The 24,215-nt window shown below is 43.0% G+C and overlaps 1 protein-coding gene across 2 annotated transcripts in view; it reads left to right on the top strand.

Annotated features, from left to right (window-relative positions):
- The window catches only part of Kair1d (Kainate-type ionotropic glutamate receptor subunit 1D), a 205,829-nt gene that overhangs the window by 175,028 nt on the left and 6,586 nt on the right, over positions 1-24,215 (top strand). Inside the window, exons 7-16 of one of the 2 annotated variants that reach the window (XM_078177539.1) lie at positions 2,369-2,389; positions 3,471-3,623; positions 9,816-10,037; positions 13,683-13,974; positions 14,661-14,799; positions 15,335-15,472; positions 19,447-19,645; positions 20,312-20,543; positions 21,792-21,907; positions 23,650-23,805. In XM_078177539.1, the coding sequence (XP_078033665.1) occupies positions 2,369-2,389; positions 3,471-3,623; positions 9,816-10,037; positions 13,683-13,974; positions 14,661-14,799; positions 15,335-15,472; positions 19,447-19,645; positions 20,312-20,543; positions 21,792-21,907; positions 23,650-23,805 (1,668 nt within the window). Of the gene's footprint in view, positions 1-2,368; positions 2,390-3,470; positions 3,624-9,815; positions 10,038-13,682; positions 13,975-14,660; positions 14,800-15,334; positions 15,473-19,446; positions 19,646-20,311; positions 20,544-21,791; positions 21,908-23,649; positions 23,815-24,215 lie in introns of both variants that reach the window. The other variant, XM_078177540.1, reaches the window with a different exon arrangement.

Here is a 24,215-nt window from a genome sequence, read left to right as displayed (position 1 = left end):
AATGGCGCAATTGAAATTCTTAAGGCAGTCTTATCAGAGTTAAACTTAAAAGAGCGTTTTGAAAAGTGTATTTTGTCGACAATTTCATTGATTATTTTCTGTATGCACGAAACATTACGCGTTGTCGTATATTCTGTAATCAGTGACGCCATTTTTTTAGAGAAGAAAAATCGGTGGAACTAGGTCATGGAAATGGCGAAGGAGAATTTAGTCGATTCTTTCGTGCACTATTCGCTCCGGTATCGTAACGCGCCTCGATTAGCATAACCGAATGAAGAAGAAAAAAGGAGGGGGCAGAAACAACTTCGTTAGGATGACCAATCCGAATAGAATAATCATAGCGGCTGAACTATCCCCGGCGCCGATGGAATAAGCATAGAAGGGAGGATCGGTCGGCGTTCTATCAAAGAAATTCGCCCGAAAATTAAAAAGAGCGCAGCCTGCGAAATTTGTATTCCCTCGGTCCGCTGGCTAACCAGATTTATTTCCGCGAAGCATGCCGGTCGCTCGATTCGTGTCGCGCAGAAAGAATTTCGGAGCTGCAAAAAAAAGGGCGCTTTAATTTCGGCGAGCGCGATGCCGGCGCCAATGAAGATTGCCCGGGACAAAAGCTGCGGCGGCGACGCAAGGAAATTCGACGAATAGGGAATCGCTTTTATCGCGCTCGTAACTCGGCGCAATTACACGTAACAGAAAGTCGTTAGCGGAGATCGAGGCGACTGGCAACTGCCGCAGACTCGCGCATTACAGATTCCGCGCGAGTCCTCGGCCAGGCGAGCGCCGACGAGTATGTAAATACGTGTACACGCGGAAAATTGAGCGGACGCGAGTGAATGATCATACGTGACCGATCTCAGACCGGCGCCAGACGCTGAGTCCTCCTGGATTACGCTGCGTTTCCGCTCGCGAAAACTTCCCGCCGATTTTATCCGCGCACCCTGGTCTGTTTCTTGGAAAACGCGATATACCTTTCGACGTTCCGCGGGCTCTAATTAACGGTAGGAAGAAGATCGAAATAAAAAATGCTTGATCCATGGTGAAAGGGTTAACGGCAATACGGATAGTGATAGCTCGTTTGGCAGCCGAGCTCAGAACGAGACTGTGAAAGAGGCAGCGAGTCTCTGCGAGAAGGTTTCCTGCAAAGGATCCCTTTAAAGCTATGGAAAGCACGCTCTCGAAATAGGTGTCTCATTCATTGGGAATTTATCAGGGGCATCCGTGGCGCCGCGAATTCCGGGCGCTGCCCCGATACGGTCAAAATGGAAGTTGGCACCGCGGTCACGAAATTTCCTTGGATGGAATTTAATAATCACCGTGTAGCTTTTATCGCTGTTTTCGAACAGACAAAACTCGGCCGGTTAATCGGGCGACCCTTTTACAAGCCGATCCGAGAAAGTTTCGCCGGCCATTCACCGTTCTTGCGATTCGAGCACTTTGTATTTCGTGAAATTGAATTTGCTCGCGGAGAGTTCCGCGAGTTTCTTCCGCGGCGCGCCCTTTTGGTCGTCACAAAGACGTCCACGATTCCCGATATTTCAACGGACTCGTCGTTACATGAAAGGAGAGATTAATCGCCAGTTTAGGGCACTTCGTGGGTCTACTTTTATATCGAGATGGAGACGTTATTACGATTTCAGCTGAACGAACAGTTTCGCCATTTTGGTCTTACTTATGCTGTACGTAATTGACCATGGGTTTATGCGATTTTATCTCATTAATGAAGCTGCGTATCGAGATGAGATGAACACTGCTCTGAAGCGCAGACTTCTATCTTTCTAATCGTCTAGAATTTATTAAAATATTGTTAGCGGTTTCGGAGTTACGAGGATTTAAATATTTAGTAAGTTTAGAACGAGTTCTTCTCGTGGAACTCGATAATAATTGACGTACTTTTATCTAGAAAAATGAATATAAAAATCGATTAGAAATAGATTATAGGATGTATAGATTTATGTTACGTTTGAATCGAATGTCATCGAATGCGCCGTTAATAGCTGCAATCTAATTATCGGCATGTCAGAGACAACGTCCTGAGTAAAATCGTACTAATTAACTACGGTCACGTGCATATGACGAATGATCATTAGAATTACACGTGAATTGGCGAATACCGGTTATTATAGATAATCCTAAAACTACAGTGGGCATTAGCTAGGTATTACAGTCATTTGGTAGCCATTCGATCTGACTGAAATTAACGAATCATTGTATAATTACGCAATACCCGTTTCTTGCCACCGCCATTCATCGCGACAAACGTTTATCTATAGAATGTAATTAACAATCTATGTTTTAAACAATATCTTTAGCAATTGAATGTACTGTGAATAATAGCAAATATGTTTTGTTTCATGCGCATGCCGATCAGAACAACCTAACTTGCATAAAGGTAAGATCATCGAAACAATCTAATGAAATATAGAAAAACGTACAATAATGTTAATCTTCCGCGTACTATGCCAGAGTCAATTTCAACTCTCGCCAGTTTCTAGGCACTCGTCTACTCGCCCTTAATCGACCAGGCTCGAGTACCTCGTTTCGTGGAAATTCGGTGTCGAGGGTGTCTTGCGTCCAATAGCGTCAAAATTCACTTTATATTAAATCCGATAATCGGAGAACATTTTTCACCGCCTTTAAGAACAAAAAACAAACTTAATTAAAAATTGTCTCAGCTCCAGAGAATTATCCTGATACTTGCGGATTATAAAAAGTTTTCCTAAGATTTATTTCTTCTAGCACACGTTCGTACAGATAATAATCGCCGCCTCTGACCGTATCGATTCTAAAACAGGAAAATAAAAGACGAAAGGGCACGTAGAAGAATTCGCGTTTCGCCTACTAAAGACTCGAAACAGGTTCTTTTAACTAGGTTCTGTAATTTCGCGGATCAGGAGCTAGCTCGGTCGGCAATCTCGCGTCGCAACGTAAACGCGAATCGGAAAGACGATTGGTTTCGGGGTAAATAGCTGTTTGGCCGGTCCTCGTAAAATCTTGTAAGGATATCGGCGTGGGTTTTGTTGGTGCCGCACGAAATGTAAACGGCGAGGCGAGCGAATGAAAGCGAACAGAGTCGAACAGAGTGGAACAGAGGCGAACAGGGGCGAACAGAGGCGTTGATTCCCCATGAAATTGTGGAAACGCGCGGAACAGAGCCCGCTTCCCCTCGTTTTCGTCAGTGGAAATTCCGAAAGAGACGAAATCGTTCGATCGAACCGTGCGATACGGATTCCCTTTTACGAGGAAGAATGCCGCTCGTTCGTCCCCGCTCATAAACGGCAATTCCGCCCGGTAACAGACGAATTTCGCTCGAATCGATTCGCTTTAAACGCTGCCGCGATCTGATTTACATTGGCGCGGTCGTTGCACGAATTTGTCGCGAATTTGTACGCCACGCTCGCCCGCAACCTCCATCGATATACTACGCTGGTAGACCGTCCCTGCCGCAACTTTACCCTTCGGAATGTTTTCAGACTGAGGCGTCCCTGATGTACGACGCCGTGCACCTGTTCGCGAAAGCCCTGCACAATTTGGACACCACCCAGCAGATCGACATCAACCCCCTGTCCTGCGAGTCCACCGACACCTGGCCCCATGGATACTCGCTCATCAACTACATGAAGATCGTAAGTACTTTGAGCTCCCTTTTCTTCTTTTCTCTCTTCAGAAACAGTTATTTTATTTGTTTTTATTTTTCTTAGTGGTCGATTCGATTGTTACTCGAGGGTGGCTTCAGTTTTAATATTTTTAATCTGCTCGAAGGAATTTTTATATGAAATCTTTTTTAATATTCTTGAAACGACAAGGTTATTATCCTCGACAACTTTTCCATCGCTTCGTTCAATTTTTAAAAAATTGCTGCGTTGCGAACGGCTCACGAATATAATCCATCGCTCTGTCTGGAAATGTCGCTCGAAACAGTTTCCATGGAAACATTTGTCCAAATCATACTAATCGGGATAGTAAAATGAATTAGCATTGCCCTACGGTTAATAGTACGCAGTTATGGTGACGCATGAGAGCCCACGGAAAAACATTTGACAAATTGTTTTCCGCGTCGAAACGAGAGGTGCGCTGCGCCGCGACAAAAGAGGATAATTCTGTTTGGCCCTTAATTCGATCAGGGTGTCGTTTGGGACGCTCCTATTGAAAGCGACGCGATCAGAAATCGATGTTTGCGTAACGATGACATCGCAGTCTCGTCGTTCCGATGGGAAAACGGCCTATAACGCGATTGCCAAAGAGAAAGAAAGGACCGTCGCGCTGGCAAGTGGAAATCAAGTTATCGGGTTAACGTCGCGTTTCCCGGTCGACCGTCGTTGCCATTTTTCTGCTCGATCTTGCGGAACTTTGCGGTATCGGAAATCATTTAGATCTTCGCTACGGTAAATCCTTCGAATATATCAGAGGGTGGTTGTAAAATATATAACAGTATACAATATGTAAAATATACCGTTCAGGGAGGACTGTATTTTTCACTCGAATCGGCATCGTAATCTTCGATTTGAATCAGCATTGCAGCACTATTTCGAGTATCAAGTATCGTGTGCTCGCACGTTCGCACAAGTCGTACAGTACGTACAGTGAGGAACAAAATTGTTTTTATTCCAGGTACAATGAGAATAAAAGAATTTTAGTCCCTCCAACGTTCCCAGAGAAATTTGACATTTTTTTAAAGTTCGTATCAGCTTGAAAAGCTGAGCTTGATGTAAATAATATCCGATTTTACGAAACACCGCGAAAACAGTTGTTGAAAAATGGAGCAGACTTTCCAGCTTGATTATCAACGAGCCCACCAAAAAATCCGGGCGATCGATCACTGAAAAACATTGCTCAGCCATCATCGTTTCATTGGACAGCGGGAAGGCTAAATAAACTGAAAGGGTCGTTTGCCGAGTGGCACACTGCAATATCGAATATCATTGGCTGTCAGAGTCGATTGGTGCGCGATAGTTTCCGCGTCACGGCGACTCGAAACGTTCAAGTAAGCGTCCTCGCACCGTCGGATCCTGTCCGAAACAAGCCGCGAGCGTAACGCATAATTACACGCGATATTCTCGGTGACTAGTGCTAATCGATGACTTGCGAACGCGAATTCATCTGGCCGGAACGCTCGTCGGCTGTTCGTTCACTGGTTCGCTGATTCACTGGTTCATTCGTTCACTGGCTCGCTGGCACACTCGTTCACTCGTTCACTCGTTCACTGGCACGGCGGTTCGTTCGCACGCATTTAGTTTATTCAACGTCGCGATCATTCGCGTGGCGCTAAATCCTCGAATTTTCGGAAATTTCGGAGCCATCGAGCGGAAAAATATCTCGGCGTGTTCCCGGTTACCGGGAATTGTCCTGTAACCGGGGTGACGCGAATGCTCGTGCCGATACCGCGATAAATTCGCCGCCCTACCCGGCTCCCGTCAAACAGCAACCACCGGAGTGCGCGGCGAGAGGCAGTTTGCCCGGTCCCTGCGCCAAAATCAAAGTTTTTAGTTTGGTCGAAATGAGTGAAGCATGTGTTACATCCTGTCACGCTGTTTCTCCTCCAATTTCATTTATTCGCATTATTCTCGCTAATTTTCGCAATACGATTACTGTCGCTGCTGCGATCGTTACTTCTTGTTGTTCATGTTGTTTATTATTAAATTTTAACACTTTGCCGTTCGTACGTCTTGCATAAATTTCTTTACTTGGCGCCGGCAGCATTGATTCAGATTACTTCGCTTGTTGGCCATTGTTAAGGGTATTGGGAGATTAGAAATTCTCAACTTTTAATAATCTCATCGTTAGTTCTCATGAGTTTTCAATCCTGTCTCCCTATTTTCATGAAATTTCCAAAATATACATATGTAAATAAATGTAAAATTTATTACATATATTTATTCCTTTATTTACGTTTCCTTTGGTAATTACTCAGCGTTTCTTTTTTCGATGATACGGAGCAAAACAATCTCCAAGATGTAAAGCAACTCCACAAGACTTGCACATTAAATTTGTCGTCCTCCTTTTTTTGTTTTTGGAACATACATGACAGTTTCTTCGTTTTCATTTGTTAGTTTCGGAAACGAGTATTAGCTGGTGTTGCTTTAGCTAACCGAAAAGTCTATCAATCTCATAATGATGGGAAGCACGCGATGTAGTAGCGACCTCCGTGTTATGCTCAAAAGCAGGCACATGATCTTTTATCCACGATTCAGACACTTTTAATAAAAAATCATGAAATCGGAGATTTTTGTGTAATGTGTTTTGTATGTTATTTTTGTGTTCTGTATTGAAATGTTGTCATGTGAATGCATTCAATAATGCGCAATTAAAGAGGTATATGGAAACTTCTTTTTGACCATATTATAGTTTTTCTGTATATTACCACTTTTGCGTCCTTAATAATTTTCTTGATGTCAGGTGATGATTTCTGTTTCCCGTTTGTCTTCATTTATTCCCAGATTTTGATGACACAGGATTCAAATTTTGTTATGATTTAACAAACATGATTGGCAGCCGTATTTATTGAATCATGCATGATATATTCGTTACGATTCTGACTTGTTCTGATGAAAGTCTGCCATGATGAAAAGGCACAAATACGTATAAAAACAAAAAACTTGCTGACGTGTGTAACTTATTGTTACTTAAATAAAACAACAACAAAACATCACGCCATATTAAGCGGTACTATGCGCGTTACACCACTGTCGTGAGGTCGGACGGCATAGTGTTAATACACTGATTTAGTTCTTATTTATTCGCGTTATTATTACTGTTCTTACGTCCAGATTAAGTCAAGAATATGTCTTAATATTCTGCGATAAATACAATGAAACATTTTGTACAAGCACAGCAATTGGTCATATAGGTCGCTTTAATTTTGTATATTTTATTCCCTTCTGTTGTAACATAGCTCAAGACGAATTCAAAAGCATCGTTATACGTATAATGAGCAATGCCGTAATATTTTTGGCTCGCCGATCGGGCCAAATACTGCACTCCTGCGGAAAATTGGCGAGCGCGGTCATTACCGGGGCACAATTACTGGGTCAGCTTTGACGCGTCGACCGAATTTTCGGGAACAATTTACGCGGCCGGCGTTTCTACGTCCAGGAGCGCCGTTCTCGGTTACATTTCGTAATTAGCGAAATTGAAGGCGGGCCCGTTGTCCTGTTGCTGTCCGGCCGGAAGCTATTTTTTTGATATCGTGGCAAACATTACTGCAGCGGTGCGCAGAGTTCCGTGTCCAAATCTGCCGTCCGTGTTTGATCAATAATAACGCGCGGTACATCGTTAGCGAGCGCAAATATTTGGGAAAAAAAAAATAAAAGCGCAGAGAAATTAGTCGTCGACGTCGTATCTCGTTATCGGCACGACTGATTTTTGACGTAACCGGATTCCCAGTCGCGTCGACGTCGCGTTTACGTCGTTATTCGCCTGCTTCATTTGTATTCCGCTAGTTGATCCCTTTATTTCAACTTTTCCTCCCAAACATTAACCTTTTCCTGCAGTTTCGAATAATTCGATGCGTTTTTCTGCTGCTACAAAATGGCGATACCGTTCTGATATACAGGCGATTAAAAATATCTTTTTGATGAGAGGAGAAATATGTCAGAAATTTTTTAAATGGAATGACACGAAAATAATTCATAAAAGTAGGGCAACGATATTGTTCATAAAAATATCGTTTCCCTTGTTCACTCACAGCGTGACAAATTAATATAAATTAATCGCATCCGGACTGTTACGACCAGAAAAAATCGTCCGGCGTGTAAAACGAACTTTAATTTTATTATTCTCGCGAACAAAATTGTAAGATGCTCGAAATTATCCATTATCTCTCCAATTTTCATAAAATTTTAGAGTTCAATGCGAAGACAATAAATGGACACTTGTCTCGATAATTTTGAAAATTATAATTTTATTCAGTAATTCAAACCCGTCGAGATTTTATCCCGCCATAAAACGTCGCAGACTCGTTAACGTTAATAGCGAACAATATCAATTCGAAACGAACTCCTCCGATCAACAGCTATCAAGAATTTCTTAAGCACGAGCACCGGAACCCTCGTCCATGTTACATCCGCCCATAACGCGACATTTGAATGCCGTTCTCATTACACGGAAGGCTTTCGAAGCTAATCGATGCGCGTATACTATAAGTGATATTCCCCTGGGCAAGCAGCGCGACAGCAAAGACAAACCGAAGAAAACGCGTGACGACGCGCTCGTGGAAATCGTTGGACGTAACTACTCTTAGGAAAAGAGTCTGATAAAACAAATTCAAAAAGGGAGAAGAAATAAGAAATGAAATTGTTGTTTAATAAAAATATTAAGAGAACTATCTTTCCAACAATGATATATGCAGCGTTGTTCGGTACTAAGACGGTTAATAGCCAATTTATTGGAACAAGTGCGTTCCGCATAGATTTAAACTTTGAATTTTTATCAGCCTTGGAACAGTGTTTCCACGGCGCGCAACTCAATTACCACGCGGGTGTTGCCATCCCAGACCTCGCAGTTTGTCAAAAAGCTCGCGCACCGAAGCGACAAGGTTGCTGTTATCCGTGGCGATCTTCAATTCTGGTATCTCTGCTCGCAGAGTTCATCGGAAGGGGTGGAAAGCGGCGAGGGTAGAGAGAGAGGAGGAGGCGGGCAGGAGGAAATTAATTTTGCGGAATTATGGACATCGATCGGCCGTCCGGGCAACGTAATAAGCCATTATAACGATATGCTTAATCCGACTGTTCCTCCCCCGGCGTTCGGTCGCTTATTAACGAGCACCACGAGTGCTGCCATGTGCAACGCACCGCGAGCATCCCTGGAACGGTGACGGACGACGCCGGTAAACTGTGCCGGCGCAGAAGGCGGGTCTTCGCCGTGTTCCACCGATTGTTCTGCCCAAACAATGGAAAGTTACTCCACGGGTTAAACGAACCCGTCCCGTCGGACCTCGTTGACAAATTATAGCCCTCGCGGTTTTGCCACCGTGCTTCCCAGTTGACGTTCACCCCCGTCGACCAACTGCCGGATAGATCCGAAACCGAGCGTGTCATCGCGCTGCGCACCAGTCGATCGCGTGATTCCTGGTTACGACCACTTTACCAGCGGCCAGAGAGCTATCCGACAACTAGGGATCTGCGGGCATCCGAAAATGTTGGGGTGGCTCCGGCAGGGACTCTTTTTTCGGGATCGTATGGGGTGCGCTGAGTGCCGAGAAAAATTCAGATTTCAGAGCGTTGGAATTTTTGAAAATACAAAATCTAGCGATATTGTTAAAATTCAGAATTGTTATGTAATTTTTATTATCGTAATTTTTGTATAATTATGTCGTGAAAATTTAAATAGGCGCATTGGTGAAAAATTATCAGAATAGAGTTAATCGTAAGCGGATACTAACCAAAGGCACAGCAATTGATTAGCTCACAGGAATTGTGCCAATTATGTTTCCATAAATTATGTGATATCGATTTTCCGATTGCATGAATTCTAATTTTTAATAATAAATGGGTAGTTAACCTTCTTTGGTAACAACGTTTGGTAATAATATTTAATAATTTATTTGACTCGACATGGTTGAAATTGGAGGCGCCATTGACATAAAACGTTGTCACAAGTAATAAATATAACACTAAATAGAATATTTTATTATTAAAAGTTTTAAATATTACTTCTTAATTTTAGAAGCTTGTAGTTTGCTCTATAAGTCTCCTTCGAGATAATAATAATAAATATCTACTTTCAATATCTAATTTTAGAGGCGTATAAAGCGAGAGAGCTATTTTTGCAATGTTTGAAATATCGTTTTATTACAGAACGCGTTTCATATCTGCTCCCAGGTCGAGATCAGTGGACTCACGGGAATTATAAAATTCGATCATCAAGGATTCCGCTCGGATTTCGTCCTGGATATCATAGAATTGAATAACAAGGAGGGACTGAAGAAAATAGGAACTTGGAACAGCACGAAGGGGATAAACTTCACAAGAAGTTACAAAGAAGAATACACCCAAATCGTGGAGAATCTTCAGAATAAGACTTTCATCGTGACAACCATACTCGTAAGTCAAAATATCATGTTTCACCATACTTCGAAGCACTTTTGATAAATAAACAGAAATAAAAAGTACAGCAATATATAAAATCTCAAATATTCTGATTATTGCTTATCTGCTACAGTTAAATTAAACGATTGGTTTTTACAGTAATAGTTCTTGTGTCAAAAATCGTTATTAAATGCAGGATAAATAATTGTTCAACTGATAATGTTCCAGCATTTTGCAATTCCACGGATTTAATCTGTTTGGACTTTCTCCTACGCGAATGAAACAACCGTGCTCGAATATTTACCAGCTAGTCGGAAAATACCAAGATAATAATAAAATCGTGAAGCCCGAGTTGATTAAAAATTGTTGCATAAAGAAAAATTCGGGAAATATGGGGGTTCCGAATATATATCTCGAAATCTCTCAAATGAATTAAACTAGAAAATTGAAATGGAGTTAAAATATAACATTGTTAACGTGCCTATTTCAATAAACACGCAGCCTATGGCATTGATTAGAATTGGAATGAAAGCACAGATATTTTAATTGGAATATTTTTAATTGAAATTTCGATGGTTCTGCCTCAATAATAACTCGCCTTGAGCAAACAATTGGGTATTGCCTCGCATTATTAATCTCTAAAAAAGCTGTCACACGCTTTTATCTAGTCGCTGTTTAATTATTAATTTAGGATGCAGAGGTTTGACTAATAAATGGATATCAATTACTTTGCGGAGAATATATTCCCGATACGATTAAAAATATTCCGGATTTGGACACAAGGAATTTAGACAGTGGTATTCGGAACGACCGCGGCATCGCATTCGCGTAACCCTGGCACATCGAAATGCTGTTTATCCGCCACTCCATCCCCCTCTGAATGTTTAATTCTCGCGTCTTCCGGCGCTGCTCTTCCCGGGTAGGTAAATCATCCGCGTATCGTTAAAACCTCGGCTGTTTGTTTCCGCGGAATGAAAAGGAAACAGAAACGGAGTTGAACGAACGCGGCGCGGAAGCGAGTTATTTCCTGTTCCTTTTGGCTCCCTCCGCCCTCTGCCAGCTCGTTAGATTTTTCCCCCCGAAGAAAGCCAAAGGAAACTCGGGGACGCCTGGTGTACGCGATTTAATTGAAGTTTTCACGGCGAGAGACTGGTCCTCGGCGCGGCGTTACTTATTCTCGCGCTAATTGCGGCGACAAGTAATGCACTCGCGAATGTATTAACTGGCTCGAAAGTTCACGAGAAGTGTCGAGGAGAGAGCGTCGAGCCTCGCCGGGCCCGCAGCCGCAAGATAAGAGTCCTTAGACCGGAGGAGACGACGCTGGAAACTCGAACGATGTAACGTTGGCTCTCTTCGAAAACGTTCGCCATGTTTACGGGGATATTAATCGGATCCTGCGTCGTTGAACCAGCTAGCTCCTTTGCCAGCCGAAAATCGCGAAGTTTGCGCACGCCGATAGAGAGACTCCAGTTAACTCGGGCATTAGGCGACCCAGCAATTACAGGTTTCGACGCTCCGCGACGTTTACAACCCCCTTCTGAGTTACGACTAGTTTACGCAACTTCTTACCGGCAGCTACCAGAATGAGGAAGGAGAAATTGATTCTGGAAAGTAGGATAGGCTCCTCGGCGAACATAGAACTCGAGGATTTGTTACTGGTCTTGTTCGCTTCGATGCGTTTGCGCAGCTTTTTCGCAGGCTCCGAGTAATCTGAATGTATGGGGGTCGAGATTAAGTTTGTAAAGGTGGCGCGCTAGTTTTCTTCGGACTTGTAGATAGAGAATGTGGTACAGTCGGTTAACAAAGTGTTTGTAGACATTTTAAAATAGAATAACTGTGTTTATAATAGAGACAAGTGCTTTAAATTATGTTAGATATTAGATAGACGTAGGTTTACCAGAAGGTGGCTAAAGCATGGCAATTTTTCCGAACATCCGCAAGGTCTATTAAATATTAATTCTTAATCGTTAAATCAGGTCATCGGAGCGAATTACCTCGAGATTTCGCTGCTTCCTTTCCAGTAGGATATTCCACCACACTCCCGCGCTTCTCCATCGATGAGCGAGGAAAGAAAGTCAGCCGAGATAAGAGCGAGCCCCTTTTAATCGCGAGCACGTGCATGCATATTTCATTTCTCTTTTGTGCGGTCCGCAAATCACGGTTGCGTTAATTAAGCAGCGTCGGAGCGCGAAAGGAGCCGTGGTCTCCTGAATTTTCATATTTGCCGAAACGACTGGCTCCACGAATATGGCGTCGCGCGCGCGCGGGCTTCCGTACGTGCACCTCTATTGGTGCAACCGGTGACCTAGCTGTTCGCGCGCGTGCACGTATTCAAACCCCGTGTGCTGTACGAGAGCTATGTGTACGTGCCACCTGCCCGCGTACCTATAGGGTCGGACACTGAAAACTGGACGCCATATCCCTTCTTGGTTAGATGCTGCGAAAAGGGCGAAAAAAGAATGGCGAATTATTTCCATCGAATGCCAGACTTATAGTTCTATTGCAATTCGTATTGCTTGTACTGGAATATTAGAATTATTATATTTGGCTTTGCATTAAGGGAACTGTAAGTCACGTGTTTCCATTTTTGAAGTATTGTCGGTTAAAGTAAAGTATATGTATTAATATATAAATTTAATTAAATATTTAACATTACAAAAAAGAGTTATAACACATCGTTGATTTGGGCATGCGTAGACTGTGAAAAATGTTGCAAAGAAGCGCAGCTGAGATTGCAACCCACCCAGCGCTCTGCATCCACGATGAGGGTTGCGAAGCTTTCTTAAATATGATGAGGGTCCTGAGTAGGATTTCTATTTTTTATCAGATTGAACTATAAAAAGTTCGTAAAATTGTAATTAGACTTCTCCTGCGTTGTCACGTTTTTTTACCGCATTTTTATATCCACCATCGGTGTACATACCATCGGACTCGCCCTTCTACATGGAGTTAGATTACCTCGACGTGTTGGGACTTTTTGTCTAAATAACGAAAATCCTGAAAGGTTTTTACTGAGTTTATTTACACAATCTTCCGAAAAAGCATTCTTGTTTCAAAAAGATCTAGACCTTAAAATTTTCAAAAAATATTTTCCAAATAGATGATAAAATATTTTGTTGAAACAAACCGCGTAGAACAAAAGTTAAACTTTTGCACTCGACGCCATCATGGGTGTTACCTACCAGCGCTTATGAACATTTATATTATTATATAGTATACGATATATATAATATTGTTATAATAATATTCGATTTATATGAATTTGTAGACATCGAGAAATAGTTGCAAATCGCTAATAAACTTTAATGTTTATTCATATACTAGAATTACAATGTCCCCTGAGAGGGTGCAACCGAGTGTAAAGGGTTAATTCCCGGTTGAAGGGTTAAAAATATCCGTCAAATATCATGTATATTTAGTACAGAGAAAGAGAGTTTCTAGAGTCACTGTATACACATATTCTTGACCTCTCGAAACTAGCTACTCTAAGCCGGTAATACGTGTCTCTCAGCTGGGTCTGAAGAAAATATTAATATGGCTTGTGCAAAGCGCGCCATTCTGCATAAACACAGAGACACGGAGAAGACAGATAGAGAGAGAGAGAGGGGGGGGGGGGGGCTCGCGGTATCCGACTTGTGACGTCAGCTCATTACCCTACAGAGCGCGCCGTACTGCATGAGGAAGGACTCGAGCGATACGCTCACCGGAAATGCACAGTACGAGGGCTACAGCGTCGACTTGATTTACGAGATATCGAGGATCCTCGGGTTCAATTACACATTCCGGTTGGTGCCGGACGGACGGTACGGGTCCTACAACAAGCAGACGAAAGAGTGGGACGGGATGATGAAAGAATTGCTTGATCAGAAGGCGGATCTGGCAATCGCCGATCTCACCATCACGTACGATCGGGAGCAGGCGGTCGATTTCACCATGCCGTTCATGAACCTGGGTGAGCGATCTGTTTAATCAGGGGGTACGCTTTGATCCCGCTTATTGGCCCCGAGGATTGATTTAATGACGACTCCGCTCTGGCTTTCCACGATTTCGCAAAACGGAAAAACCATTCGCAAGCTTGCAATGTCTACGACTGGTTTCCGATCCCATGAAAATTCCCGCGATTTTTTTTATAATTATTTCCACGCGAATTCTGACAACGTTAGCAATTTGATGAATCTGAAAGTCTCTCATCGACAAACGTATAGTCTCGTTAAAATTTCTTTTTTTAGTTTGGACATAGTCGTCGTTACTTTCAATAGCTGTATTCTGTAGCTTAAATAATTACACATATTATTAATCTGTTGTAATGAATATCTCTGTTGTAAAATATTTTACATTTATTCGTGCACCTACTGTAAGAAAATATTGTTAGACACGTCACTGCAATTTCCTAAAGAATTTAAGGAGGTGCGAAGTGTTGACTAAACTATTGTACCTTTTATAGACAAATTGACAAGATTTATTTGCACATGTTTCAACGATGTTTTACAATATTTTTGAATTCATTAAACAATTATTATTTTCAAATTGGACTATTGCGGATATAAAATTCCTATGCATGGTTACGTGTCGAGGAAAACGGCAGTTATTGTGTTAAGACTGTATTTGGAGAATGAATTTTCGGTTCTGCCGTTTCAGGTATCAGCATCCTGTACCGCAAGCCTATAAAGCAGCCGCCGAATCTGTTCTCATTCCTGAGTCCCTTGAGCCTCGACGTTTGGATTTATATGGCGACTGCTTATCTGGGCGTCTCAGTGCTGCTCTTCATACTCGCCAGGCAAGTGAATCCAGCTTTCCGAGGCTCGATAAAAGTATTATAGATACAGCAGCGACTAGGCGACCGAGCGATCCGGTGGCTTTAGGTCCCGGCGACGTAAAAATATCGTAGCTACCGTGTCGAGAGTTTAACAAGCTCCTCGCGTGTTCGAGAGATTTTTCAATCTGCCGTGGAGACTCGAAATTGGCCGACGTCGAGCCCGTCGCAGCTTAAAAGATCGCGTTTTCCCATAGACGCTCGAGTAAGTATGTATATCGATCGACGACGGTGGCCCGTGAACCAAGTTCCGCGAAACCGTGCCGCGCCGGTTTTAATTTCACGAGGAATCGCGGCGCAGAAAAACCGTATGAAATCGCTAGGGGGGAGGGAGAGGGAAGGGGGAGGGGGACGATCGCTCGTCGCATTCCGTTCGACCTCTTTTTCTGGATGCCCGGCCGCGGTTAATCTTCATACGTAAATGGCGATCGGCCGGCCCGGGAAGACAGATGCGTCCGACCGAAGGGGATCAGACGTTGTCTAGAGTTGATCAGTTTAGATTCACCCCGTACGAGTGGTACAATCCTCATCCGTGCAACAAAAACCCGGACCATCTGGAGAACCGCTTCAAGCTGCTCAACTGCATGTGGTTCACCATCGGATCCTTAATGCGGCAGGGCTGTGACATTCTGCCCAAGTAAGCCGTTAGATTGGCATCGAGATCGCTTGAACGTCTTCTACCTGTTTACTCTTTCGTTTATTCTCGTCCACCTTTGTTTCGTCCCCGACCAAGCCCCTTTCTCCAGCTCGACTCGCTGCGTTCGCAGACCCTCGACACGCGACACGCGTCCTCCTCAAACCGGGACGCATGTAATCGGCATCGCATCGACGATCGACGATCCAACGATCCACTTTCGTACCGATTTACTCCCACCGCCCCCCGGATACACCCCGACCGCCGATGAATTATTCAACGGAACGAACCGTCGCGCAAACCGCCCCACGCTGATCCGAGAGTTTCCCGACGTTTCGACGCTACTTTAGAACTCGCCGGATTTCTAGTTCCCGTCGAGCCGAAAGAGTTTTATAAACTCGGCGCATTGTCGAACATTATCGTTACTCGTGTCGTTCGAAATCGAATTATATTCCTCCGGCTATTCGCTCCGGCGAATTCGCTCCCGTGTATTTTAATTTATAATGGGCCATGGTTATCCGCGCAGTTTGACAATTAGCCTCGGTGTGTTTTTCAATTCGAGGTGCTACGAAGGAAAGTGCTTTTAAAATTCCAAGAAAGTGTCTGAGCGAAACGTCGCTAAATTCGAGGATGCTGGTCACCGTGCCGGATTGTTTCTAGTCTCTCGTAGATGAAGGACGCTCGACACGAGAATTGAGAGTTCGCGAAAGAGCGTCTTCTCGAGGGGAGGCAGCCTGTCGGAAAATGGTCGACTCTCCGCTGGGAACACGATTGTTCTTTGAAACGTCATAATGAAGTAGCATCCTCCCGAAGGCTTGTTCTAATGTAGAATTTTTATTGCGGCTCCGTGAAACGGAGGCTCTTAATTGAACGAGGGAATTTTCAGACCTTTTTCATTTATGTACCGTAGACACTGCGGACAAGCTCCGGGAAACCCGAATCGAGAAAACAATCAAAAATTCAATTAAAGAAAGGGAAACGACGAATTAAACTTCCCTCTTGTACAAACTTTCTCTCCCCCCTCCTTCTCGCCCCCCCCCCCACCCCCCGCAAAGTATTCGCGGAGAGAAAGTGCTCGAGCAATTACGAGTTTCGTCAAAGTTTTCTGACGATTGGCCAAATTAATTTTCAGGAAGAAACTCCTTTCGTTCCTCGTCTCTTTTTCTACAATATGTTTTCAGACGTCGATCAATGTTTCTAAAACCAGTTGATCTATCGTTTATTACCGATCCCAAGAAAACGATGTTCCCTCGACAGCGGAGATTAATTTCACAGCAGTCTCCCCTCGAGACGCTCAATATTTACAGATCTTCGTAGACTATCGATTAACATTGGACAGCGATTCTCAGAGTCGCAGCTGCGATTCGAAACTTGAAAAAACACGCGTGGGTGACGTACCTCTATTAACGGTGTGTTTGCGTTTCGATTCTCCTCGTGGAAATATTATTCCATTTACGACTCGCTTCTGCTTCGATAATACGGTTTTCTAATCGCTGGAAAATATTGTACTCTGTTAACAGCGGCTACAGTGAGCGAATCGTGGTTCTATATTATCAAGAAAAACATATAAATACTTAAAGACTTATTAAATAATTATGAAGGCTTATTAAACGTTGAGCGAAGCTCAAAGTTTATCGTCGTGCAAATACTTTTCTCCCGTCGATCTGGAAGAATCCAAAGCGATCTCAGTCCGAGTTTATTTTCTTGTATAAAAACCGTAAAACCGGTTCAATCGCAAATCAGTTTTTAGAAGGAAAACTGTGCATTGTCCGGGGCCGAATATAAAACGGAGAAACGCTAGTTCGATCGCAGGTTGCGACTCCGAGGTCTAATCCTCCCCGTCTCCTTTCACGTGTCTGCAGGTTCAGCCCCTACGAGTGGGAGAATCCCCATCTGTGCAACGGACAGTCCGAGGTCCTCGAGAACGAGTTCACCCTGATGAACTCGCTCTGGTTCACCATAGGCTCGCTCATGCAGCAAGGCTCTGATATAGCGCCGAAGTAAGTCACCGAAGGAGCACGCTAACTGTTTGCTACGAGTCCGTGTATTGCGCGGGTATTCAGTTAACGGGGCAGCGTCGGTGTTCGAACCAATATACACACGGTGTCGAACTAGTTTAAACCGGTTCGCGGACGGCTCACCTTGGTGTACCTGCACACGGTACACGGAGACACGGCGAAATCGAAGTTTCGGAGGGTTCGGCCGGAAGGAAGACGAGATTCGGGGGTCGATAGGTGCTACTCTTCTGTAACGATAGCCTGGATATGCTATATCGTAGGCTTGCTGCAACCGATCGCGTTCTAAAGCGTGTCGAGACACGTGCTTCGCTATCGCTAACCGCTCTCTGTCTCGTCGCCAGTTTAATGGAAGTTGTTGCTGTTCGCCAGGGAACTCGTAAGATAATGATACGGCCACGAACGAACGCTCGATAACGCGTACGCTTTCCGCGGAATCTTAAATTGGAAACGCCGGAAACGGAAACATTCGTTACGTCCTGCCAATTCGCCGGATATATTCGGATGAGACCCGAGTTAGACGTTATTTCCAGTTTCATTCTGCGCCATTACCTCTCGAATGCTATTTTCGAGACTTTGAACTTGCTGCTTAATAGTTTGTCGAGGGATTCGCCCTTTCGCTCCGAGGTACCCTTAAAACTATTATATCACGGTCCATTTTTATACTAACAAAGTTTAGATCTCGTATGCATAAAATGCATTCTGTTCTGTGAAATAGGAATAATAAAAGTCAGAGAAATTGTCTTAAATTTACGATTAAAAAGGGTTATTATTAACGTTGAAATCGCAAATATGTATACGGTAGATGTGGCAGGTATTTGATACGATAGTAGAACGTGTCCTGGTAATATAATTCATTTTCACTCGTTTGAATTTTTCTAATTTTCGAGCCTAATTTTCGCAGAGAACTTTGCGAAATCGAGGCGTTGCTTTTGAAAAATTCGAAAGTTATTTTTGTCATGGTAGCGTCGACTCGAATCAAATGTTGCGAGTTCCGAGTTAGCCACCCGAATCATTTGAGCAGCAGCAGTTTCCACGTGTTTGATCCGAGACACCTGACACTTTCACTACTCGTTAGACTGTGTTTAGACGCTTCCGTCTTCCGAGGCTCTACGCGAAGCAGCCCCTATTCCCCGAGTCGTTATCGTCGTTCCTTATTTAGTAGGATTAACGCTTAAGTTGGTGTCATGTGTGTTACATTAGACGGATAGTTCGTAGCGGCATAGAGCGCGCGAGTTGCATGAGCCGGTAAACGTAGAAGCTTGAAGCGTTCTTCGGTATAATTTGGCTAATCGAGTCTTGGGACTAACGAGGGCGAAACTATACTGTGGAATTTTATACGTTTCCGTTTCCTAATTAACGAAACTTGGTTATTTTTTGGCTCAGATCTGGCAGACAAAATTTTGGAAGATTAGAATTTGCATAAAGTTTTGTAGAAGCTTTTATTTATCGTTTGATCCTACGATCTTCATAGAATTTACGCCAACGATGTCACGTAAATCCAACTGTGTTCCTAAGCTTATTAAAGGATCACTGTAAAAATACAGAAGATAGTATAAATTCGCCAGTTAGAAATAATCAAAGCAAATAAAGACTCTAATACAATGGTAATTGTAAAGTACACAGATACACAGCTTTATGCAGAGAAAAATGTCTCTGTACGTGGTTCCGTTTCGAGCATGAGCATGCATAATTCCGAGTTGGATTAAGCAAACCCCTTTGTGACGAGTAGAAAAAGGTGCCGATATTAGATTGAAATCGTCGCAGCGGCGAAATTTGTGAAGCTGAACAAACCAGATTACGAGAGAATAGCGAAATTTAGATATTGTTGAATTTAATAACGCCTCGCGGTGTCGAGACGATCTATTGAAGTAAATTGCGAGGGAATTCGTTGGCGGAGGAGATATTCTGAATATTTTCCCGTCAAGGTACCTCTCTGCACCGTTCAAATTCTCATCGCAGGGCCGTGTCAACTCGCATAGTGGCGGGGATGTGGTGGTTCTTCACTTTGATCATGATTTCTTCGTACACTGCCAACTTGGCCGCGTTCCTCACCGTCGAGAGGATGGATTCGCCGATCGAGAGCGCGGAGGATCTCGCAAAGCAGACGAAAATCAAATACGGCGCCCTCAAAGGAGGCAGCACCGCGGCCTTTTTCAGGGTAAGATCGCATGAATACCTTACGAATCCTATACAAACATCCGTCTAATCGTCTTATTCGGTTTCGTTCAATATTTTTCTATTACTGCCTCGATAGTGTTCCCCGCGTCTTCTTGTTCACGATTTTCGTTTCACATAATATGAAACATTAATTTCGTCTGTATTTTTCACGACGTATTTCCTTGTCACGAGAATAGGCTATTTCTTTCTTAAAAGCTACTATTATTAACGTCATTGCATTACATATCGCAATAACGTAATATTACATATAGTACTGTATTTTTATTACGCGTGCGTTGGATCACGCTGAATTTTGACATATTGAAGTGTAATATATTATATATTGGCAATATAATAGTATATCATATTTATATTCTACTAGCATAAAACATATGAAAATGCAATGAGACCTAATAATAAGCATTTCAAATATACAGTAATAATAATAGTACACGTTTCGAATAGAATAAAAAATTTCGATCGAGGATAACGTATCGCACATTGCGAGAGCAACCATAATCATTCTCGTCGATCTATCGTGATTTCCATCGGACCGCGGACGGTAGGCAGCGTGTAATAGTCCTTCTTGAAGATTAACCAATTTCGTGCGACGTTTCATGGTTTAATGGCACGTGCAATCGACGATGAAATTCCTGGCGTGATCTAGGATTCCAATTTCTCGACGTACCAACGCATGTGGTCCTTCATGGATTCGGCAAAGCCGGAGGTATTTACAAATAGCAACGTCGAGGGCGTGGATCGAGTGATCAAGGGTAAAGGCAGCTACGCATTCCTAATGGAATCCACTTCTATCGAATACGTAATCGAGAGGACCTGCGACCTCACTCAAGTCGGCGGTCTCCTGGACTCGAAAGGATATGGCATAGCTATGCCGCCTAGTAAGTGCTACGAAATATCCCAGCGCACGTCCATGTACATTGTATGCACGCGTACAGGCTGCACCAAAAATATGGCACCGCCGAAACGCGCACAATAACCTGCCTCTTATTTTATCAGAGGCTACACTATAAATTGCCTTTTCCAACAAATTAATCTTTTGCAGTCATATTTCGAAACTTTATATAAGCGCCAAAATTGTTATTTCATCACCCATTTTTTCAAGGAAAGACATTATTTCTTTTTGATTTATTTTTACGTGTAAAATCGCACCCTTGTTCTGTTGTACACGTAAAAGACATATAGATTTATTTATGGTATTTTTAATATAATATAATATTTCATAATATATGTAATAGTATATTTTTAATAGCACCAGATAATACCATCATATCTGTCAATTACAAGTGAGCATACTCACCCTCTAACTAATCAAGTGTTAGTGTCTCGTTAACTTACAAACATTTTAATCTCGACGAATAATGTGCACGTTTCGTCCCGTATTTTTGGCAACTCCTGTACAGTCGGTAGTACAAACTCGTCACCTAGATGCACCGTTAGCCGATTATACGGGACCGATAGAGACGGCTATTCCAGCCGATCGACATGTATATCCCTGATTTATGGTTCCGAGCAAACGGCGTCGAATCGCAAAGATAATTTTTCACATTCGTTGTACGGATTTATAGGGAAATTAGGGAAGCTCCGGCTCCTGTACGACTCCAACGGAAAATTTAACTGATCGCAAGCTTGGCGCTTTGTTTCGGGAGCCGCTCCCTAAATATTCCGTGTCTCGTTGAAAAGCGAATCACTGGTGCCCGCTGTAAAAATATTGCGTCTGTAAACATTCGGAAAAGCGGTGCCGTGGGCCATAGTTTTCCTCTCCCGCTCGCGTAATCTCTGGCGCCCTGTTTCGGTGATCTACGAACAACGCCGAGATTTAAGGACACGAACAATTGTTAGCACCGAAACAACGCGACTGGTTTCACAATGTGCCTAACGACGACCAAAAGTTCTCGAGCGCTTGCCAAGATTTGACCGTCTGTGTCTCTGGAACGTAAACGATAACAGTCGCAGAAATCTACTCGTTGCGAGGACTATTATCGGCGGGAACGTCCGAAAGATCTGCGGCTGTCAACTCGGCACGTTCGGAAGCGATAACCGCGTTGACAGCTTCTGGAACTTTCGGAGAAGATAGAAGCCGGCCGGGGAGGCGATAAGACTTTCTCAATGCGACCTTGGGACTTCAGATTCACCGTACAGGACGGCCATAAGCGGAGCGATCCTGAAACTACAAGAAGAGGGAAAGCTGCACTTGCTGAAGACGCGCTGGTGGAAGGAGAAACGCGGCGGAGGATCTTGCAGGGTGAGCATGCAAATACGGCCTCTCTTATTCTCCTTGGGCAGCGGTCCCGACGCGAGTCTACTCGATAACACCTTCCGAAATTTTTATCCTCCACTGGTGCATTTCGCTCTGGCCAGGACAGGTAGCGGAGGAAGCGAGTGGGTTGAGAGCGTCGCTGCGGGGAGACAGTTTCATAAATTCGTGAAGTCATGGCCACTACTATTTCGCAGCTTTTATTTCCGGGATGAATTCCTGCGACTCCCAGAGAATTCAGTTTCTCAACAATTTTATCGACCACGTGGCGCTCTCGAAAACCCCGTAAAATCAAAGTTATTTATTTAGGGCATAAACGTGAGCTCAGATGCGTGATACCGATGCACGACGCTTCCAACCCTTGTTCAAGTTACGGCGATTTGTTCGATTTAAAAATTGTTCTTTAACTTTCTCATCGATGTTATCGTATAATGGCATCTCAATTTTAACGTCTTTGATCGTTGTAATATTGTTTAACAGTGTGGTATATTTAAATTTTAGCTGAAATGCGAATAATAGATGACAGTATTTACTTCGATACAGTCTCGATAACTGTGTTCGATAACAATTTAATATTCAATATACTTTGACACGTAATAATTCGAGAGGCATTCTCTTTGACAATATTTTACTCTTCCCATCGTGTTTCGTGGAACTGAACAATAGAATCTCTTAACAACTACCCGTTGTTCGTGTCGCTCGCAATCCGCGCGTTACACATCCCCACATCCCTCACAATTCCTCCTAATTAACCGTCGATAATTACATATTCATCATTCCAGATTTAACAATCAATATATTTTTATTTCACAATGTTATAATAAGTTGTTAAGAAATTTTTATCAGGTATAACTGCTTTGATAAAATTTCATACTTATTTTATTGATCTCGATTCGTTCAGTAGTTTCCGATTCGTTAGTACTTCCGTGTCTTATACGCTTTATTTTAACAAATAAATAATCGACTTTATCTAACAAAATTAATATAATAATATAATTCTCGTTTCTTCCTCACTTAACACGCAAACATATCTATTAAATAAAATATATTTCTACCAAAGGATTGAGGTCTTATATGAAATGAAGTATAGAACAAAGCGCATAAGTTTGTTTAATTTTTATATATACAATAATTAATAATTACTTGTAATGGTTGATTTTCGTAAAACGAAGGAAGCATAAAAACGGTTTTTTGGAAAAATCGCTGCAAAACTTCATTACTTTCATAGTTTTTTGTTTTACTACTTCAAAGCCAAATTTTTTCATATTTTATTTATAGCAAAAAATGCAACGTTACCTAGCTGTCCTCGCTTTACATCGCTTATCTCACCAGAAAATGATAATATAAATCTATGTGTGCGTTATATATTTAATGGGAATTTGTCTCGCCTTTTATTTAACAACTTCGAATGTAACAGGTTTTTACTAGTCGAAAAGTTTCGAACTGACTGACTTTTGCAATCGAATTGATCGCAGCGCCACGTGTAGTACAAGTGGTACACGATGCGATAACTACTCTAAACAAGATAACTGTTTATGGATTGATGATGTAATGAAATATTGTGTCATAACATGTCAATATTTAATCAAAAATCAAATGGCCTGAACGACAAGTCAGGGAAAAGGGACAGTTGAAAATGAACTGAAGGCACACGGTGACTGGTTCCGTTGGTTAATTGTAAGTTTTTCCCTTCTGCGCGTTGACGATTCGAGTTGTTTGTTTCTGATCAGGATGACACCTCGAAGAGCAGCTCGACGGCGAACGAGCTGGGGCTCGCCAACGTCGGCGGCGTGTTCGTGGTTCTGATGGGCGGGATGGGCATCGCATGCGTGATAGCGGTGTGCGAGTTCGTTTGGAAAAGCCGGAAGGTCGCCATTGAGGAACGGGTGAGTGAGGTCAGATAGCAGGTCGAAGAGGGCGTGATCGCGGCCGAAGTAACGTCGTCCAACACGCACCTCGATCCCGACGCGATCTACCCCGACATACCGCGCGAATATATCAGTTGATGTTCGCACGATGGTGGAGTTCCTCTTTAATGGTCACGGCGCAAGTACAGAACCACTCGGGTTTGATCGTTCTTACCGTCCAGATCGATGAATCACGCGACGAACCTTTCTCAAATATTCCACCAAACATTCTCCAGAACCGTGGCATTATAATCGGTGGGCAGCGTCGTTAATGTCGGGCTTTCTTTCCATCAATAAGGGATCAACTATTTTCGCGTCGGTGATTGGATTTGGAATTTACGTAAACCGCGATTTTGTCACTTACTCAGACTGAGACTTTATATTTAGAT

Source organism: Augochlora pura, chromosome 3 (genome assembly GCF_028453695.1).
Source record: "Augochlora pura isolate Apur16 chromosome 3, APUR_v2.2.1, whole genome shotgun sequence".
NCBI classification, from domain to species: Eukaryota; Metazoa; Arthropoda; class Insecta; order Hymenoptera; family Halictidae; genus Augochlora; species Augochlora pura.
This window is presented reverse-complemented; position numbering and strand designations above follow the sequence as displayed.